At 42.7% G+C, this 20,487-nt stretch overlaps 3 protein-coding genes across 3 annotated transcripts; 1 reads left to right on the forward strand and 2 right to left on the reverse strand.

The window, feature by feature from the left end:
* Positions 1-10,158: 10,158 nt before the first annotated feature.
* On the reverse strand, positions 10,159-11,915 carry N7495_009840 (PIN and XPG domain-containing protein; the record flags this gene model as incomplete). The annotated part of the gene is made up of 2 exons (XM_057212491.1): positions 10,159-11,602; positions 11,659-11,915. 2 exons carry the CDS (start codon positions 11,913-11,915, stop codon positions 10,159-10,161), a joined length of 1,701 nt encoding a protein of 566 aa, XP_057059354.1.
* Positions 11,916-12,175: 260 nt separating this feature from the next.
* N7495_009841 (rRNA-processing protein UTP21) lies at positions 12,176-15,504 on the reverse strand (the record flags this gene model as incomplete). Its single annotated transcript, XM_057212492.1, has 5 exons — positions 12,176-12,778; positions 12,836-13,474; positions 13,540-13,788; positions 13,841-15,322; positions 15,385-15,504. The coding sequence occupies 5 exons, from the start codon at positions 15,502-15,504 to the stop codon at positions 12,176-12,178; spliced, it is 3,093 nt and encodes a 1,030-aa protein (XP_057059355.1).
* Positions 15,505-16,353: 849 nt separating this feature from the next.
* N7495_009842 (inositol polyphosphate kinase VIP1) lies at positions 16,354-20,305 on the forward strand (the record flags this gene model as incomplete). Its single annotated transcript, XM_057212493.1, has 3 exons — positions 16,354-18,766; positions 18,849-20,160; positions 20,218-20,305. 3 exons carry the CDS (start codon positions 16,354-16,356, stop codon positions 20,303-20,305), a joined length of 3,813 nt encoding a protein of 1,270 aa, XP_057059356.1.
* Positions 20,306-20,487: the final 182 nt, after the last annotated feature.

Genomic DNA, 20,487 nt, shown 5'->3' on the forward strand with positions numbered 1-20,487 from the left:
GACCCGTGAATTTCTTTTTTTTAACGCGTCATTTACGTGTCTTACTTTTTCATCAAACAGCCCAAAAACGGGTTGAACAGGAGGATAGGATCTTATTAGGTATTAAAGCTATAATTATGGCGAAATTATCAATACAACCCAAGCTGCATCTACCTTTAATGTACCCCGCTCAACCCTCCACGATCGCCTATCTGGTGTTAAATATCGCGTCGAGAAGCGCGCAAATGGTCATAAATTGACTGAATCTGAAGAGAGAACTCTTCTCAATTGAATTTTCTCTTTAGATGACCGTGGATCTGCCCCTAGACCTCATTATGTCGCTCAAATCGCCGATATTCTACTCGCCGACCGCGGAATCGACCCACCTCTTACAATCGGACGAAATTGAGTTTCAAACTTCGTCAAGCGCACACCTGAAATTGAAACTCGCTATTCAAAACGTTATGATTTTGAGCGCACAAAACAAGAAGACCCTAAGATTATTCGCGATTGGTTTATCTTAGTTGAAAAGACTGTTCGCGAGAATGGGATTCATGAAGACGATATTTACAACTTTGATGAAACTGGTTACGCAATGGGACAAACCGCTACTGCCAAAATTGTTACTAGAGCTAGCTATTATGGCCGACGAGAGAAGATTCAACCTGGGAACTGCGAATGGGTTACGGCTATTGAATGTCTAAATTCAACTGGCTGGGCGCATCCACCATGTATCATATTGAAGGGCAAAAACATGATGCAACGTTGGTTTCACGATGTCGATTTACCACCGAATACGCGCTTTGAAGTAAGCCCTAATGGCTGGACATCAGGCTAAATAGGCCTTTGCTGGCTACAAAAACTATTCATCCCCTCTACTATAACACGTACGAAGGGGCAATGTAGGCTATTGATTTTAGATGGCCATGGTAGCCACCTTACGCCTGATTTCGACCAGATATGCCAACAGAACAACATTATACCAATATGTATGCCGCCGCATTCATCCCATCTTTTACAGCCTCTCGATGTAGGCTGTTTCGCCGTTTTAAAGAAGTCATATATATGGCCGGCTAGTTAGCTCTAAAATGGAGCTAGGATTCAACTCTATCGATAAGAGGGATTTCCTAGCTATTTACCCTATCGCGCGCGAAGAGGCTATTAGATCTGCATCTAATGCGTTCGCTGCTACCGTAATTATACCATTTGATCCAGAAATGATGCTTTCAAAGCTTACTATCTTGCTTCGTACACCAACACCACCACCACCACCACCACCATCCCGGGGCAGCGACTCTAGCCAGAACTATACTGCAAAGACACCAATGACATAGAAGAATACACATCGCCAGCATAAAGCTCTATTACGTACAGTGTCGCAATCACCATATACACAAACAAAGCAGATCTTAGACCAGTTCTTGAAAGGCGCAGTAGCTATGCACCAACATATGGCAATACAAGATCAGGAAATCGTCGCCCTTCGCAAAGCCAACATAAAAGAGAAGAAAAAAAGGCACGCCCTAACCGCCGAATGGCTATTAAAGGTGGTCTTACGCTCCATGAAGCACAACAGCTTATCGACGCGTCAATTAATGGTGTTGAAAATAGTAATGTTGTAAACCAACACCAACCCCGGCTTCTTCTCAACCAGGCCATCGGCCACGTAGGTGTGGGATATGTCGGGAAACCGGGCATAGGAGAGAGACGTGTCCACAGCGCCCGATTCAATAGTTTATTTACATAATTTTACTGAATTTACTGGAGTTATGGGATATATAATGTAAAAGAGGAAATAAAAGTGGGACGCATGTAATCACGGGTCGTATGTGATTTACTTTACATATTTGTTGAAATCTAAATCTAGTAGTTTAGTGTAGATTAGCTTATATTTACGTCATGAAGGCCTTATTCCGTACGGTAAGCCTCTTTAAGAGCCTTATTCTTGAAATTTCTAGTACGATGTATATGTAATGATATAATCTTTAGCTGATGTAATGCTTCTAACTATATCTAATTAAATTGGGATTTGTTGTAAATCGCCGTTTATCCATTTGGGAGACTTGAAAGATGCAACGATGAACTAGACCTTGAGTTACATAAATTACACTTGCATTTCAGACCCTTCCCACTACCTAAACGAGCAGGATCAGATGAGTAGCCACTTTTTCTAAATCCTGATAATATTTCCATCATCAGTAACTCCACCAAAATTGCCTAAGATTATATTAATTAAATTTTGTCGCTCGCGAGGGTAATATTCGAATATTATAAATGAGGATAGTGTTCATGTGGTGAGCTCCAGCTAACTGCTATTCAACACCGTAGACAATCCACCGATCTTGTAGTGGATTCTTACTAGTTGAATATTGCAGTCGTTGTGAAGTCTGGTCCTTCATTGACGGAGAAAACTAGCTACTTATAGTACATGAGGGTTCCTCCGTCCTGGACGAATGTAACCATTCGTCCGAGACAGAAGAGAAAATGAGGACGGAACACCACTGTCGCGAATGCACTCACTTAAGGGTGTCGTTTGCGATGAATGCATATCATTCAAGGATGCCGTGATATACTAGTCTAGTTCCAGAGTCACTGTCTTGGCAGAAGCTTTTCGGCCGAAATACTTTCCGTCTTTGATGGCCTTGTTTCTCGGCTGTCGCAACAGTTACCGCTTTTGCAGAAGTTTTTCGGCCGAAATGCTTTCCGCCATCAGCAGTTCTGCTTTGATATGTTTAAAGATTTGGTGTTCTGTATTGGAACGTTAGTCCTCCTTTTTATCATTTATTAATACTGATAGTTATAAGTCTCTAAGTTATATAGTACTTAAGATCATAAAGGATTTAGTCACTTAACAGTCTTAACTAGGAAAATATCTAACCCTTTTTATTCATCGACTATGACTATATATCTATAAAAACTGATAAAGTTAGATAGAGATTCTGTGTACCAGAAATTTGACCCTATTCGTAATATACTAAGTACAATGTTAGAAACATAATTTTAGGATTATATAAGACTTCCTGGAATTGGAATGAATATCACTGAAATATATAAGTCCTGGAAAAGTTAAAATTATGACAAAATAAATTATAATAATACAATTATATGATTTCAAAGGATGAATTGTGAAAGGCTACGATTAAGCTTATATCCAACAATGTGGTGCCAACAACTGTCTTCATTAATCTTGAAGAGAAGAGAGAGACTGAATAGGAGACGTTTGATGATGAGGGGGTGCGGGTACCACGTGATGAGTGAGCAAGAATTAGAAGAGTGGCACAGCCTCGACTTGTACGACAAGCACCAACCAGCCTGTTACACAAATGAGGTCAACCTTATAAGAAGACTTTAAAACAACCTATTTATAAATATGTTAAAAAGCTACTGATGAATTTGGGATTGCAAAAAATTATTACTCAAAATATAGTCCGCTACATGGCGAACTTTATGCACCAAACGGGCCTGATGGGCCAGTTCCGGCATGTTGAAATTGAGCCGGACCCGAACCAGGATGGCCACAGATCTATAGTAATAGGCCTAGCGGCCGTGGGCGTATGAGGGGAAGACGAAGGGTAACAGCGTCGTGGAAAACCTGGGCACCGAGCACCCAGACCACAACATCAAAAATACACTAAGAACAAGATCAATGAAGGGGAGTGGAATAAGATGCCAACTAAGGAGAGAATATGAAGATTCTACAGGAGTTTGGCACCGGAATAAATGTGGGATTTGGAATTTACCTGCTGGACAGCAGTCTTATTTCTTTTGTATTTGATTTCTAAATGGCGTTGGGCACGAGTTCCTGCTTCGGACGGTTGAAGCGCCTACATAGCATATACGCGGCGATTATAGCTCGATCGGGTTAATAGAACTCTGAATTTGATTGAATTAAGTACTCGAAATATAATTACTATTAATGATAAAGATATTTATAAAGAACACAAATTTGATCGACTACATAAATTTAGTGTCATTTAATCATTATGAATATTTCAAAAAAATAAATATCATCAGTAGTAAAATTGATTGTAAAACTTCTGACAAAGAATTACAAACGCTAAGTAGCCCTTTTCATATATTACTAGTCTATTACGAACCTACACTAATATAGTGTGACGCCTATATATATAGAGATTAAATACTAAATACTAAATGTCGATATACTAACCACTAGCATGGTTTGGGTTGCGCCGCCAACATGGTTGCTCCGTCACCAAATCCAAATATTCAGTCTAATTTCAACCCACTGTTTTTAAATACACGCCATGCCTCCAATTCATACTGAAAAAGCAGAGATCGGCAGAGCAGGACGGAAGAGTCTTATTAGCTGTTCAGACTCTTAACAATGGTCGATTTCTCTCGGGTTAAGTTACTTCAAGGTCATCTATTTAATGTGCCAGGATCGACTTTACGCTACCGAATGAAGGGTGTTTATTGAAAGGGTGAGAAACGTCATTCTCGTCATAAAATCTAGGAAATTGAAGATGAATTGCTAAAGAATTAGTCACTTCTATGAATTCTGGAGCAGCTCTTACCTGTACGATGCATCGAAATATGGCTAATATTTTACTCTGATCGTGAATTTTAGCCACCAGCGATGCTCCCTATTTCTGTAGGCAAAGATTGGGTTACTACTAGGTTCATTAAACGACATCCTGATCTAAAGATACGTCGATCACGTCGATATGACCATAAGAGAGCTGAAGCTGAAGATCCTAGAATCATTTGAGCTTGGTTGGAGATGGTTGAAGAAATTACCCTCAAATATGGTATCGATTCAGCTGATATTTTTTAACTTTGACGAATCAGGCTTTGCTATGGGTGTAAAATATGTCTGAGAAAATCTTTACTTCTATAGAATACCATAGTCAGAGAGGCTGTTTTGCAACCTGGAAACCGTGAATGGGTGACTGTTATTGAGTATATGAGGTCAACTGGAGAAGCTCTTCCACCCTGCTTTATTTTTAAATGAAATGTGTTTATGGAGCGTTTGTTTGCTGAATAGGAGCCTAATTAGACTCAAATGTAAGCTCTAATAGCTGGACTAGTAATCCGATTGGTGTTGATCGGCTCAAGATGTATCTTCTTCCTAATATTAGGAATTGAGGAGGTAAATACTGCATTCTAATCCTTGATAGACACTCACTCTTGTTTAACGCCTATTTTCGACAATATTTGCGATAAACATCATATTATTGCTTTATGTATATCTTTACATATACCGCATCATCTATAGCCTGTAGATACGGGCTATTTTAGGCTACTGAAAAAAATATTATGGCGGTTGTGTTAGGGAGTTGATGCGGTTTAGAGTTAACTTAATCGAAAAAGATGATTTCCTTGAGATATTTTCTGGTACACGTGGAAAAAAGCTTTTTAGGGCGAATACTATAATTGATTCGCTTTAAAAGCTACTAGTTTCAGTACCTTTAAAACTATCAGAAGTGCTTAACAAGCTAAATATTGAGCTTAGTATCTACCGGATCTAGAGCTGCCTCCTGATCGACCGATCTCTTCTAGCTCCTAAAAGCGACAAAAATGCTATTTGGAGCTTGAAAAAACTGATGAAACTAAATCTCGCATGGATTATGAGCTAATATCTTCTTTTATCTCATTGCCTGTAAAAAGATGTATGAAGAGATATAGTATGACACCATAATCCGGATGGTCTACCAATATATTCTTTTGAATAATTGCTGTGGCCATTTAAAGAAAATAAATAAGAAATAGGTGAAAAAATGAATACTAGTAAAAAGCATGTGGTATTTGAAAGGTAGTTTAAGGAGTTGAGGAGAGATTGAGACTCCTACTGCTGAGAAAAATGGTGAAAAGATAGATATATATGTCAGGTGTTGAATCTGCTCAGAATGACCCTCTTGATACTAAACTGCTAGTTTTATCCTCTGTCCGGCGTCAAATGATCTGTTCGGGAAAGAAGGATATCAATGATATTACTAAATATAAGAATCGTGTATTTAGTCTATTTTATCACCTTTTTCTGCTTAAATATGGAATGAAAATTCATACGGTTATTGAAATCATTGGTGAGGTGGTGGAGTAACTAGGTTGGCACCATCATGTTATATTATGTCTTTAGATAATAAAGATTAAATAGTGCTATTAAATACACTTATGGCTGATAAGTTCGGTCCCCTTACATATAAGAGGATTCAGTATAGTTCTAATTAGCCCAACCTAATTAATTCATAACATATCAGGCATACTTAAAAGATGATTCAATCATACCTACAGGAGGTTCACTGGCGCCTAATTAGGCATTATAGGCAAATTAGGTTTAGTATACTGAGCAGCTTCACCACCATTCCTACCACTAATATTATTCTGAGTCTCTTCTAAACCCATAGGCTTTCCTTATGAACAGTCTACTTCTTACTCCCTTTTTCACCTATTTCTTATTCATCTCTTCTAAATAACTATAGCGATCATATAAAAAAATACGATGAACTATTCTAATCGTGCGATCGGTATACTTTTGAGTCTCTCCATTTTAGCAGGCAATAGAATCAAATTAAGGGACTATTTTATACCTAACCGGCCCCTTTCATAAAATACCAATTTATTACGGACCCGCGCTCACGCGGGTCCCGCACCCAAATGAAAATATTTCAACTTTTCGACCTTCTATTACTAAATTAGTAACCATAATCTAGAGATATAACATTACTACTATTATAAAGGTGAAATTGAATGATTCAAGTTTTATTTTAGCTAGCTTTAACGCCGTAGTCTTCTTCCCTGCGCCTTACACACCTGTTTAAGCTCTTGCATCACAATCTTCCAGTCGTAACTTATGTAAAGCTTGCATGTTGCTCAGTTTCTGCTCAAATCGCTTCATTTTTTTCACTTCTGAAGAGTTAATGATTCCAGGGCGACGATAGGCTTTACGAGAAAGGTTCTGGTGCCGCTGGCGTGCTTCAAATAGCCCCCTAGACTTATCAAGCTCCGCTCGAGTAGCTTCCAATTCAAAGAGGAGACTACGAGCGCCTCTTACAAGCTTGCCAGTAAGGATAGCTGGTTTTATACCAGTCTTATCGCTACGACTAGCTTTAATAAGCTTAGAACCAGCAATTCTGAAGCGCTCATCAGTCTTTGGAGTACTGAATTTATAGCCGGTTGAATCATTTGAATCACTCTCGTTTGGTGTTGAGGGTTGATCAATCTGGTTATAATCAGGTAGACCATCACATACTAAAGCAGAATTGATAGGCCAAATCCCTGATAATCGAAAACCTAACCGAATAAATAGTTGATATCTTAAAGGTCTTCTGTTGAATAGAATAGAGTGCAGCCAAGAAATCATCTTTAGTAAATTTGGTTGTTCCAGACTCTGTTACATCTTCGATTGCTTCCGAATGCCAATGTTTATAGACATTTAATACACCAACATCTAAAGGCTGAAGTAGATGGCTCGAATGTGGTGGGATAAAGAATGTCTGAATCTTATGTTTTTCGCAAAATTCCAAGAATTCCATAGTAAGATGTGATCCAAGATTATCACATAATAATAGCCTCCAGGTGCCTTTAGTACGCGATCGTGTACACTTCTCGAAGTGCTGGATCCATTGAAATGCCAATAAATCAGTCATATAGTCATTCTCAGAGACAGCTAGACTAATATCATCATCATTTAGGTTATTAAACCAGCGTAAGAGAAGTTGTTTTGCGGTAAGGATAACCATCGGTGGAACACTAAAACCATCAGTTGAGATGGCTTCAACCATAGTAACAGACTCTCGATTTGTGTTCGTCCCTGAGATAATTTTTTTCCGGGGCTCTCGCGTAATGATCCATTGGTCTTTTCCAACCCCAATTTGGAATCTAGTCTCATCAAAGTTATAGATATCAGAGGATTCAATACCAGCATCTTCAATCAGCTTTTCATAGCTTTTAAACCAGTTTTGAATCGTTGATTTATCAAAGGCTTGTTAGCGTTCAATATCAAGAGCTTTTCGGCGTCTCTTTCTATATGCAGGGTTTCGTTTTAGAAACCGTTTAACCCAATCTTGGCTTAAAGGCTTCGCATCAGGATTTAGAGCCAAGAGACCACTACAAGATTCTACAGAAGTTTGGCACCGGGAGAAGGAATGTGGGATTCGGAATTTACCTGTTGGACAGCAGTCCTATTTCTTTTGTATTTGATTTCTAAATGGCGTTGGGCATAAGTTCCTGCTTCGGACGGTTGAAGCGCCTGCATAGCATATACGCGACTAGTATAGCTCGATCGGGTTAATAGAACTTTGAATTGAATTGAATTGAATTGATAGAGACCACTACAATATTGCTTTTAAAGCTAGCGCTATAATTAGTAGCTTTAGAGCTGCTGGTTTAGTGCCTTTAAACCCATAAAATGTACTTGATAAGCTGAATATTCAGCTTGAAAGTCTGTCTGACATTGAACTGAATCCTGAGCGCCCTCTATCTCCTGGTACCGACGACGACGATGATACAATTTGGAACATCAAAAAATTAGAGCAGTCTAAATCTCGCATCGATTCTGTTCTAGTATCTTCAAGCTCAATACCATCGCCTATGAAGAGAGAGCTTACCAGAGCTTATGATATTACTACTCGGATGGTCCACAACTACATTGTTTTTTAAATGATCGCTGCAGTCATTTAGAGCAGGCAAACAAAAAACAGGTGAAAAAACGAGCTACCAGTAAAAAACAACTGATTCATGAGGGCAGTTTACGGAGTCTAGAGGAGATATCGAATCCTGGTGGTGTTGAGAATGTGGTTATTGATGGATATATATATATATATATATATTTGGTGTGGAAGCTGCTCAAAATGACCCTGTTGAGCCAGAATTACCAGTTTTAGCTCCTGTTCGACGTCAAGTAACCTGTTCAGGTCATGGGACTAAAGGGCATACACTCGGTGTCAGAAACGTCTAGTTTAGTCTATTTTATTATGTTTTTGTATCTAAAAGTGGAACTAAATTTGATGCGTTTTTTTGACAATTTGGTGGGGTTTCCCGGTTGCTGGTGTTTCCTGGGAGATGGAGAATCACGTTAGTAATAATCCGATTTCGAGACTTGAAATCATTTTAACTGGTGGTTGTTCAAATATTATATTCAATTTTTTCAAGTTTACTATGGTTTTCTGAGGTGGAGGCTCGGTAGTGATAGCGGTTCGGTGGTGATTTACTTTACTCAATATCACTATTTTATATTAATGTATTTTCTGACAACCCTGCACTGGGATGCGTGTAGGTTGGCCACTGCAGTCAAAAGACTACTATAATCTCATAGGATCGACTTATATAGTAGCGCAAAATAATTATCCACAGCAGTACTTCTTCCCAATTATTCATAAAATCGCAATCATAAACAAAATAATCTCGATTCGCATATTACAATAACAATTTATATCAATCAATTATTTGACATTTTACAATATCATTCTCTCTTGATTAAAAAGATTTATATCAATCGTAAATACATTTTCATTTTTTAAAATCTAATAGATGGTGTTCATTACATATCAATTACATTGTTGAATTTGAATTAGTTTTTTGAAAAAAATCACAATATTAACAGTTCAATCGCAGAAATCACTTTATTGATTCAAAATCTTTTCGAGTATTAATTTAATTCAGCTTGTCTATCTCGACATATTTATCTCAATAACTATATTATTATTGAAGATGTTAATAAACTAGATATAGTTTTATTGAACCTGCATAATTCGAATTGTGGTTTCAAACATAGGATCAAGTATCATGAGCATGAAACTAAGCATAGAATTGAGCATGGAATGGAAAATGGAATTAAGTATAGAATTGAGCATGATTCTGTATTGACCGCCTCCCCAGCGGAGCAGCATTTTAAAAATGCCAGGTAGCTCAACAACCTAAAGCACAATATATATAGCCTGTGTTGTGCGAAAGACTAGTAAGATTTAGTGAGATTAAGGGCCATATACTATATAACGTGTCGGTGATCAGATTCAGGACTACATTGATTTTTTTTGCTTTGAACTGCTACTTTTATTGAGAAATCCGAGTTGCAACACCGATTCAGTAGGAAATAGTGGTCAACTTGTATACTTCATCTCTATTTTGCAGGCTAGATCTCTAGGAGACTTTGGTGTACTTTATTTCCGCTACTGGAGACTTTCATAAAACTATCTGAAATTGAAAGGCCATTTATGTCAATCATTCTTTAGCCAGTGCATGTACTGCACTTCTGGTAGAATTAATGTCGAGGAAGTACTGGGACATCATATGACGAGATGTCATTAGAAAATGCAAGGGTGGCAGATCTTTGAGGATCAGCCGGTAATGTTGTGAGATATCGAGGTCTGTGACATCAAGGAGTTGCCTCAGTATTCGTAGAGAATATAGTACCGCCTGGATCTGGGCCATAAGCTGGATATCTGCCCATTCTGTTTTTTTGCCCATATGCCCGTACCTCAGAAAGTGTTCCAACAGCAAAGCGTTGGGAATAGTTGTCGCATTGGAGGATTCCCGGTAAATTTCAGATAGGGCAAATAATATCCAAAAACTCGGCTTTTGCTTACTTCCAAACACCATTTCCGCATGGTTGATATCCTTCTGAAGAGAATCCAAATCTGAATACGCTTTTCTTGAGCTACTGAGCGTGACTTGCTCAGCCACAATTCGTTCTCCCCTGCGTACAAATTCCTTAATGGCTGCAAATTGACTCCTTACTCGTCGGGAAAGATTGAAAAGAGAATACCCAAGGGCCCTATGTGACCTTCCCTGTTCCCAAGCACATCTCCTAGTAGGATCCTCGTATTGAATACCTAGGTAGACATGTGGCTGATCATCTGTCTGGCAATATACACTAGGCAGCTCAAACTGCCAGAAGAGTTCGGATATTCGAGGGTCTAGCGAAAGTGAAGAGAATCCTGGGCTTGTCGTGGGCAGATCATCGCTGACTAGGTATTCTTGGAGAAATTCAGCGTATTCGGCTGGTTCATCTTTGACATCAGGATCTTCTTTACAGCGATGAATCAGTTCCGAAACCCCCAGAAAATGATTCATGGTCAACTCATAGGCAAATCTTTGAAGATTCACAATGCCGAGTTTACTAGGGAGTTCAGCCGGATGTAATATCAACCCACGAATCTCGGATTTTGATATATCTGCCGTGTTCTCTATGAATTGTAAGGAGTTGAGTAAGATCACTGTACCTTCAGGCCCTAGGTTGTGAATTAAGAGGTCTGAATCATTGGTGAGCACGGTAGAGCGCTTGAGCCTTGCGACCTGAGCACAGTCGACATCTGCCTCCCCGGGAGCCATGATGGTGATATCAGCCCAGGGATAATCCTTTTCAAAGAGCACGGTAGTACCCGGGACTTCTTTCTGTACTGTCTTTCTGTCCCATCGGAACTTCAGATCTTCAAAAACTGCAGAGACCATGAATGGATTTTCGGGTACAATTCTTCGCCGTGAAGGCAAATTTTGGTCTTTCCAAATCTGCGTGGGCCAAATGACGGTCTCCTTGCAGTATTTTCTCACCGAGAAGGGATTTCTCCGACGAAACGATTCTAATCGTCGTCGGGACTTTTCCACTCGGGCTAATCGAGTTTGCCGTTTAGATAGAGGCAATGCACCATCGAAACATATCTGGTGTCTGCAGTTCTTATGTCAGAATTGGATTCTTGACCAAAATGGTTTTATTCTTCATACATTTCGACCCCAAGATAGGCCAATTCTAGCAAATAACTCACAAATCCACGACTAACCTCGTCGCATGATGGCTGGATATCCAACACGTCGATTTCCAGATTTGTCCAAGCTAAAAGCCGATCATACACGTAGTATACCAGACTAGGACCATCAATGACCACTGACGATACGTGAGAAAGCTCTTGATTTTGATTCCCGCTTAGAACAGCAGTTTTTCCATATGGGAGCAGATGTTTAGTCAAATGAGGAATCCCCATGACCAAAAGTGCTTGAAGTGAGGGTTGTAGTCTTGTAGACGAGGAAAATATCCTAAGGGCAGAGATTGTGGAGAATATTTTTAATTAGTCAGGATCTGTCAGCACTCTGCAGTATAAATATACAAGAGACTACCAGTACTTCTACCTAGTTCGTTTATTAACACCAATTAAGATAGAAATATATTGCGATACATTGAAACAAGAGGGATTTTCACCCCGAAATACGATAATAATCAACATGACATGTACAACTCCTATATCTATCGGGCTGATCTCAGGAATCCCACGACTCCGCGACAGTAGCCTACCAAACCAGCTAGACGTTTCCCTTCCTGTTCCTGTTCAGAAGCCCAGGAGCTCAGAGCGTCCCGCAGGAGGCGATATTCGGGTTCTTCACGATGAGAACACAGTCCAACTGTATCCGCATGAATCTTCAAGAAGACTGCCATCCACGCATTCACCAACTCAAAATCTCTCTTCAACTTAAGGCGCATAGTCAAAGCGTCGACAAAAGCTGATAATTCAGAGAAACCTCCACGCACCCGAGGATCGAGAGAACGTATCTCCAAATCTGCTTTGGATGGAGAAAGTGATTTGAGATGCGTAATCAAATGTTCGAAGTCACCAGAGCTAGAGCCAGATTTCAATAATTGAGTAATAGAGGATTCAGCAGAGCTCACTCCCCCAGGGATTTTGGACACTCGAGAGCGCTCTGCCTCCACATTCTGTGTGAGAGAACCAAATTCAGTCGTCTCATGGACTGTTCCATTATTGGGCTGCGAGTCACCGCCACCTACAAGGGAGGGTAAGAAGAAAGGAGCCTTTTCGGGGGCCTTGGGAGCTTCCTTAGGTCGATTACGTTCCTGGAAACATGTCAGCAACTAAGAAAATGGCTAGAAAGAGAAAGGTTAAGAACGTACTCTGATTGACTCGAGGTGAATCAAAGCCTGCCATTTACTTTTTGGAACCAGGCTGAGGGTGAGCATGTCTTGTTGCAATTGCTCAGTAGCCAGCACTGGTCCTTCCGCATCATCAGACTCGGGAGCATCCAAGAATGCCGCCTCTACAAGACCGGCACCGCTTTCACCAGATGAGGTGGGAACAGCCACGTCCTCGATCACATCTTCATCCAGATTCTTTGTGGAAATCGGCATGAACAGGCTGCGGTTGCTCCATAGGCTGACCCCTATGCTCCCTGCATGTGCAGTGGCAAGGAATTCCCCAGTCGCTGGCATGGCTAGTGAAACGCAGGTACTAGAGACCCGGAAAAGATCAATGAGATGTCCGGTAGGCAGATCCCACACCCGCAGCACTGAATCCATCGAGGCTGCGATAATCCATCGGCCGTCGCTGGAGAAAATGAAGTCATTCACTTGACCAACACATCCCCAGAACTCACGAACAAGCTTTCTCGTCTCGAGATCGATGACACGGATGGAAAGATCATCACAACTGAAGGCCACCAGCTCACTTGTCTTGCTATAGCGAAGCCCAGTCACTGCTGCCATTGGATGCCAATCCAGCTCGTCAATCAATGACCCGGTAAGCAAGTCCCAGAACTAAATCAAAGGGGCAAAAGTCAGCAAATCCGGTCGATTAGTAAGAGTAAACGAGGAAACGTTACCTTAACCTTGCCGTCTAGTCCACCACTAATCACAGTTCGGTTGAGATTATCAATCATCAAACCAGTGACCGCTTTTGTATGACGGGCATTCGACAATGCTAGGGTGGCTGTATTGCCATTGGTGCGGGATTTGGGCGACCGAGGTGGAAAGCTCTGACGATGTTGGCCAGACTGCAAGTTGAACAGGTCAATAGCACCGCCTGCCGATCCAATAACGGCAAAAGTTCCACATTGTGATACGGCCACACTCTGTCTCAATGTTAGGAATGTGCTGCCAGGAGATGGCGAGGTAAAAGCCTACCTTGACTTCAGTTCCATCACTGGTCACAAACGCCCATCGTCCAGCCTTTTTCTTGCCCCAGAACCATGTCCGAGCATAAATATCACCCCGGTGGCCAGTAACCACACTTTCCCACCCGGTAGCGTTGGAAGCATCGGCATTTGTGAACTTTGGATTTGACCAAATGGAGCCTGAGGTTGAGACTCCCATTCCACCATCCCGATTGAGCGAGGACGCGATGCAGGTGATCTCAGGCGCCTTGAGTGTGTCCACAACAGAGCTAGCAAGATCCGATGGGCCTAGCTTTTTCGCCTTGTGCGCCAAGTTTCCCTGAGAAAGTTCTGTGTGCTGGCTGTCTTTGCGTACACTGAGCCCCCATAGACTACAATCCTTGCTTGCACTAAGAAGCCATTTTCCCCCGGAATCGGAGCCATCCGAGGCCGCCGGTAAGAATTCAACAGCGCTGACGGCTGCAGAATGACCACCTCTGGTGTGGAGAGGACGTGGAGTCGAAGAAAATGGGGTCTCGTCGAAAATCCATGTCTTGAGGGCATTGTCGTCTCCCGTTGATACAAGAACGGGCTGCGCATCCAAAAACTCAATCCGATTCACGCCCAAGGCTGACTGGCTGTTTGAGATTTTGTGAGCACCACGAAGAATTCCGGCCACTCGGCTCTCATTTAAGTCCCATATGGTGATATCGCCGCTCCCACTTGAAGCAGTTGCCATCACCCCGTCCATCCTACCATCATGTCCTGCTCCCAGGCCATCACTTCGGAAATTGATTGAAGTCACCGGTAGGGCACGAGCGGAGGCTGTCCGGAGAGATAGAATGAGATTACCTGAATCGACGTTCTGGATTGACAGCGCGCCGTTTTTGTGGGCGATAGCTAGCAGTGAAAGAGCAGGGGTTGGCTGAATTGCAGTCACTGGCCCAGTGTTGAATGAAGATGGGAGAAGCGTATGGAGTAGCTTTCCAGAGCGCAGGTTCCAAATATCAACTCCGCCATCAACTCGTCCTACAAAAATCTTGTTGAGATAGGTTGGCATGTTGCACATAACTCCCGCGTAGACTTGATCCCCCAATGAGCTTGTCTGGGGTCTTAGACTGGTATAATGCTCATAGGTTCCTGTCTTCCATACTTCCAGACCTCCAGACCAGCATCCAACCACCCACGATCCAAACACAATCAAACGTTCAATAGGTCCATCGAGCGCCGGACTATCCAGGGAAGCGACTCGTTTGCCTCGCTTGAAGACCCAAATTCCCCCGGATGATCGAGGTCGAAGATGGCCCCACGCGGCAAATACTTTGTCCTGCCAGGCGTATGTGGCAGTAATGATCTCTGGAGTTTGAGGTCGACTCAGAAATATCAAGTTCAGGCCTCGGCGCAAATCATAGGTCTGTAGTGAATGGCCCACCGAGGTAGTAATCTGAAAGGTCGATTTACCCAGACGAACACTTGTAAAAGGGACTGGTGTTGGCGAGACAAGACCTAGAGTCTACAGAAGGCCATTAGCATCAGAACGCATTCGGTTTTGTGGCTTCCATGTGCTTGACATACTCGGAAAGGAGCAAATATTTTGGAGCCTCCACTTTTTTTTTGTAGAAGATCCTTATCAGAAGCACGTTTCTGCCTCTTTGCTAGAGGCAGATCAAAAGTATCGTTGGTTACAGCTGGCATGTTGCAGGGAAGAAGAACGCGATGCGCCGTAGAACTGACGGAATAAGGCAATAAGGCAATGGAGTAGAACTAGGAAGATAGAGGTCTCAAATAGCAAATTCTGTTACCAAATTCAGCCTCTGATACCTATGTCCGTTAATATGACCAGCCACACATTATTGGGTGACTTTATTGTATGGAGGATGAATTGTTTCTATCTTTTTTTTTTTTTGGTGAGGATTTTTCCTTCTCCGCCCTTGGATTGTTGACCGCCTTCATACGCATAAGGAAGATCGAAGCAAGTCCATACTCTTACTCAACTACCTTGATAGAAGCTATAATTATCTATAAATCGTGAATTAGGGGGCTCATTATTGCAAGTAATGCAGGATATAATTATATCCCGAGATATAAAAAGGAATTGCAATAAAATAGGTATACTTCCACGCCTAATTAAATTGATCTAGTACTATTTATAAGAAATAGATGTCAAATCCAGATAAAACCATAGAAAGAGAAGTACATAGAAACAAGTAAATTGGTCGCAATCAATATGCGACACATTCCTTTCCCTATTTTTCTCTCGAAGAGAAAAGGCTGGGCTTCTATGGAACCAATTGTATCAAATTGACGGGTTTGAAAACCTTACTTTTTCTCAGGGTAACCTTACTACATGTCATCCTTCCTTCGCCCATCTACTCCTTCTACCGCTTCTACTTCTTACCACTCTCAACCCAAGGCCAATTGTTCGTCAATTCGTTGGTTCCATTATTTCTCTTTCTGGATCCCACACTCACCAGTCCTCACAACCTCCTTACCCCTCGATTTGTCTCATTTTCTCCAGGTCCTTCTCACACACTTTTCTGAGATATGGATCCCGATAGTGGCCATAGTGGTGACTCCTCTGTGGATGCAGAGCCCTTAAAAGAGGTATTAGACCAGATACCAGGCTTACCGGCACATCCTGGTGATCAAGAGCAGAAAGACCAATCTTCGGAACCATTGACGTCAACCCGCCCCCATGCGCAATATTCACCGATCAAACATAGAGTGGAAGCAACAGCAGATACTCGCTTGACGGGGATCTTGGGCCAATCCACACAATCGACCAGCCGGCATATGCGAAGATTTAGTGGCAGTACAGCCGCCAGTACTGCAGCTAGCTCCATGAGTGAATTGGATCCTGGTAGTCCTAAGCCATGGAGAATTGGAGTATGTGCATTAGATGTGAAAGCGCGCAGCAAGCCCAGCCAGAATATTCTCACTCGACTTCAATCCAAAGGCGAATTTGAAGTGATTGTCTTTGGTGACAAGGTAATTCTGGACGAAGCTGTAGAGAATTGGCCGGTGTGTGATTTCTTGATCGCCTTCTTCTCTGACGGCTTTCCCTTGGACAAAGCCATCGCATATGCCAAGCTCCGGAAGCCATTCTGTGTCAATGACCTTCCGATGCAAAAAGTGTTGTGGGATCGACGGCTCTGCCTGCGAATTCTAGATCAGATGGGTGTTCCAACGCCCAAGCGTCTGGAGGTCAACCGCGATGGTGGACCGGTATTGGAATCATCGGAGCTTGCGCAGCACATATATCGTCTGACTGGAGTCAAGCTAGAGGGTTCTGAAGATGGAACGGGCGGTGGTGCTCCCAGAACCCAACATGTACACATGTCCGACGATGGTGAATCATTGATCGTGGATGGCAAGGTTTTCAAGAAACCCTTTGTGGAAAAACCAGTCAACGGCGAAGACCACAACATTCATATATATTTCCCCAACGATGAGCAATACGGTGGTGGAGGACGCAGACTATTCCGCAAAGTGGGCAATAAAAGCTCCGAGTATGATTCCAACTTGAAAGTACCTCGGTCTATTACCGAATCTGAAACTAGCTACCTGTACGAACAATTCCTACGGGTGGATAACGCGGAAGATGTGAAGGCGTACACAGTTGGACCAGACTTTTGCCACGCTGAGACTCGCAAGTCTCCCGTGGTAGATGGACTCGTTCGCCGCAATACACATGGTAAAGAAGTGCGATACATCACAAAGCTAAGCAAGGAAGAGGCCGCAATAGCATCGAAGATATCTAATGGCTTCGGCCAGCGGATCTGCGGGTTTGATATGCTTCGCGTAGGTGATAAAAGCTATGTTATCGATGTTAATGGCTGGAGTTTCGTCAAGGATAACAACGACTATTACGACAAGTCTGCCAATATTCTTCGGGAAATATTTCTGGCAGAAATGAGAAAATATGAGGAATCAATGGAGCCCTCTGAACCCCCGTCGCCGGTCATACCCCCAGCCACCAGAAGAGGAACGATGACCGGAGATCATCGCCAGAGTCTGAAAACGCTATTCAAGTCTCCGAGCACGTCTAGGCTGTACAGCAGTCAGCATGCATCCAAGTCTCACGATGCTGTCGTCTCGGATGCCACCTCCATCACGTCCTCCTCTGGGCTGGACGGTAATAATGCTAGCCCTAACTCCAACAACCAGAACTCTCGTGAAATTCTCTCCAATTCCCGTGGATATAGTCCTTCAAATCCAAAGTCCCCTGCTGTTTCGGTCCACCATGTCACTGAAGGAACTCTACCGCCACTCCCAGCTTCCAAGCACTCTTGGAAATTAAAGGGAATGGTAGCTGTCATCCGGCATGCCGATCGCACTCCGAAGCAAAAGTTCAAATTCACATTCCATAGCCAACCGTTCGTAGACCTCTTGAAGGGTCACCAGGAGGAAGTGGTCATCAAAGGAGCGTCGGCTTTGTCTAGCGTCTCTGATGCAGTGAAGTTGGCTATAGAGCAAGGATTGGAGGATCCTGAAAAACTGAAACTGCTTCGGACGTCGTTGGAAAAGAAAGGCGGCTGGCCTGGAACTAAGGTTCAGATCAAGCCTATGTTTCGAAAGCGCAGACCGGAAGAGATGCGGGAGCCAGAATCATCAACTACTACTCCTACCGCGCAATCGGCTGAAATTCCTCAAGAGGAATCTCTCTCATCCGCTACCCATGAGGCTACACCCGACATTGATCCTTTCAACAGACCCCAGACACGCAGCGATTCAATATCTGGCCCAACATTCTCCCGGTTCTCTGCAGTAGAGAATGATCTCATTCTGGATAAGCTCCAGCTTGTCATCAAATGGGGAGGAGAGCCCACACACGCGGCCCGTTATCAGGCGCAGGACCTCGGAATGAATATGCGAGATGATTTGAAGTTGATGAATAAGGAAGCTCTCAATAATGTTCGTCTGTTCACGAGCTCTGAGCGACGAGTGAGCACAAGTGGTAAGTGAGGGATATTTCTCAAATGCGAATATGTCATTGCTTTCCTTATTTTGACAGAATACCGTTGACTGACGTTGAATAGCTCAAATCTGGGCCTGCTCATTCCTTGATCAAAAGGAATTGCCCGAAGACTTTCTTCAGGTCAGAAAGGACCTTCTTGATGACTCCAATGCTGCCAAGGACGTCATGGATAAGGTCAAGAAGAAACTCAAACTGCTGCTTCGTGAAGGGTCTGCGCCTTCACAGTTTGCATGGCCAAAGGACAGTAATATCCCGGAACCGTCCGTGGTACTGGCAACAGTAGTTGAGTTGATGAAATTCCACCGAGATGTCATGCGCCACAACTTTGCCAAGTTTGAGAGCTCATCAACCAGCCCTCATGACCCAGCTAATCCCGAATCGACTCATCCTGAAATCTCCAGTATTCAGGGGCGTTGGTGTGCAGGAGAAGATCCTCGTCTTTTCAAGGAGCGATGGGAAAAGCTTTTCGCGGAGTTCTGTGATACCGAAAAAGTTGACCCTAGTAAGCTGTCAGAGCTCTATGATAGTATGAAGTTTGATGCGCTTCATAATCGCCAGTTCCTGGAGTGGGTCTTCATGCCCCCAGATGTTGATCGCGACGAAGATGATAAGAGTAGCCTAAATCGCAGAAGCTTGAGTAAACAAGACTTAGCCTTGATGGAGGGCAAGTCCGGAGCAGATGCGACGAACGAAAGAACAGAAGAGCGCGCTGAAAGCCACACCTTCACCAAACGGTTTGGACTAAAGAAGCGACTTCACGCCTTTGATTCGTTGCCGCATCTTCGGGCTCTGGATGATTCATATGGAAATTATTTCAAGCTGTTTCCAGGCTCTAATTCAAGCAAATCTAAGATGGACGAACGTCTTTCTAAGCTTCGGGATCTATACAAGTTGGCTAAAGTCCTGTTTGATTACGTGACTCCCCAGGAGTACGGAATCAAGGACAGCGAAAAACTCGAGATCGGGCTTCTTACCTCTTTGCCCCTCTTGCAAGAAATCGTCCGCGACTTGGAGGAAGTTCAGGCCTCTCCAGATGCCAAGTCCTTTTTCTACTTTACCAAAGAATCCCACATATACACCCTGCTTAACTGCATTCTTGAAGGTGGGATTCAGACCAAAATTGCTCGCAGCGCCATTCCAGAACTCGATTATCTCTCTCAGATTTGCTTTGAATTGTATGAAGCCCGTGATAGTGAATCTGCTGTAAACTCCTATTCAATTCGGATTTCGATCAGTCCTGGTTGCCATGCGTTTGATCCGCTTGACGTGCAGCTCGACTCCCGACATGCCATCGGCTGTGCTCCACGTCGCAGCTTGACCGCACATCAAGACTGGAAAGAGGTCATTGAGACCCTCAAGGCGAAATTTGACACGTAAGTACCCAGAGCTTTGGGTTTTCCCTGCAAACTTCGCTGACCCTAATCATAAAGTGTCAAACTTCCCAAGTCATTCCTCGCTGTGAATCTCAGTGACAAGCACTTTCCCCGTCAGACCGACGGACAAGAATCTTCAGACTGAAGAGACGAGATTACTATTTTTTTGAACCTGAGTCTGGGTTGGTCCTATGTTAGAATGCTCTGCTTATTGATATTTTGATCCGATCTTGTTATTGTATTTATTTTCTTTGTATGTCCGTCATAATTTCCAGAAGATAAAATAAAATAGCGCTAGAATATATATGAACAAGTATTGCATATACT

This window comes from Penicillium taxi, assembly GCF_028828555.1.
Source record: "Penicillium taxi strain IBT 34144 chromosome Unknown utg000006l_segment0_segment0, whole genome shotgun sequence".
NCBI classification, from domain to species: domain Eukaryota; kingdom Fungi; phylum Ascomycota; class Eurotiomycetes; order Eurotiales; family Aspergillaceae; genus Penicillium; species Penicillium taxi.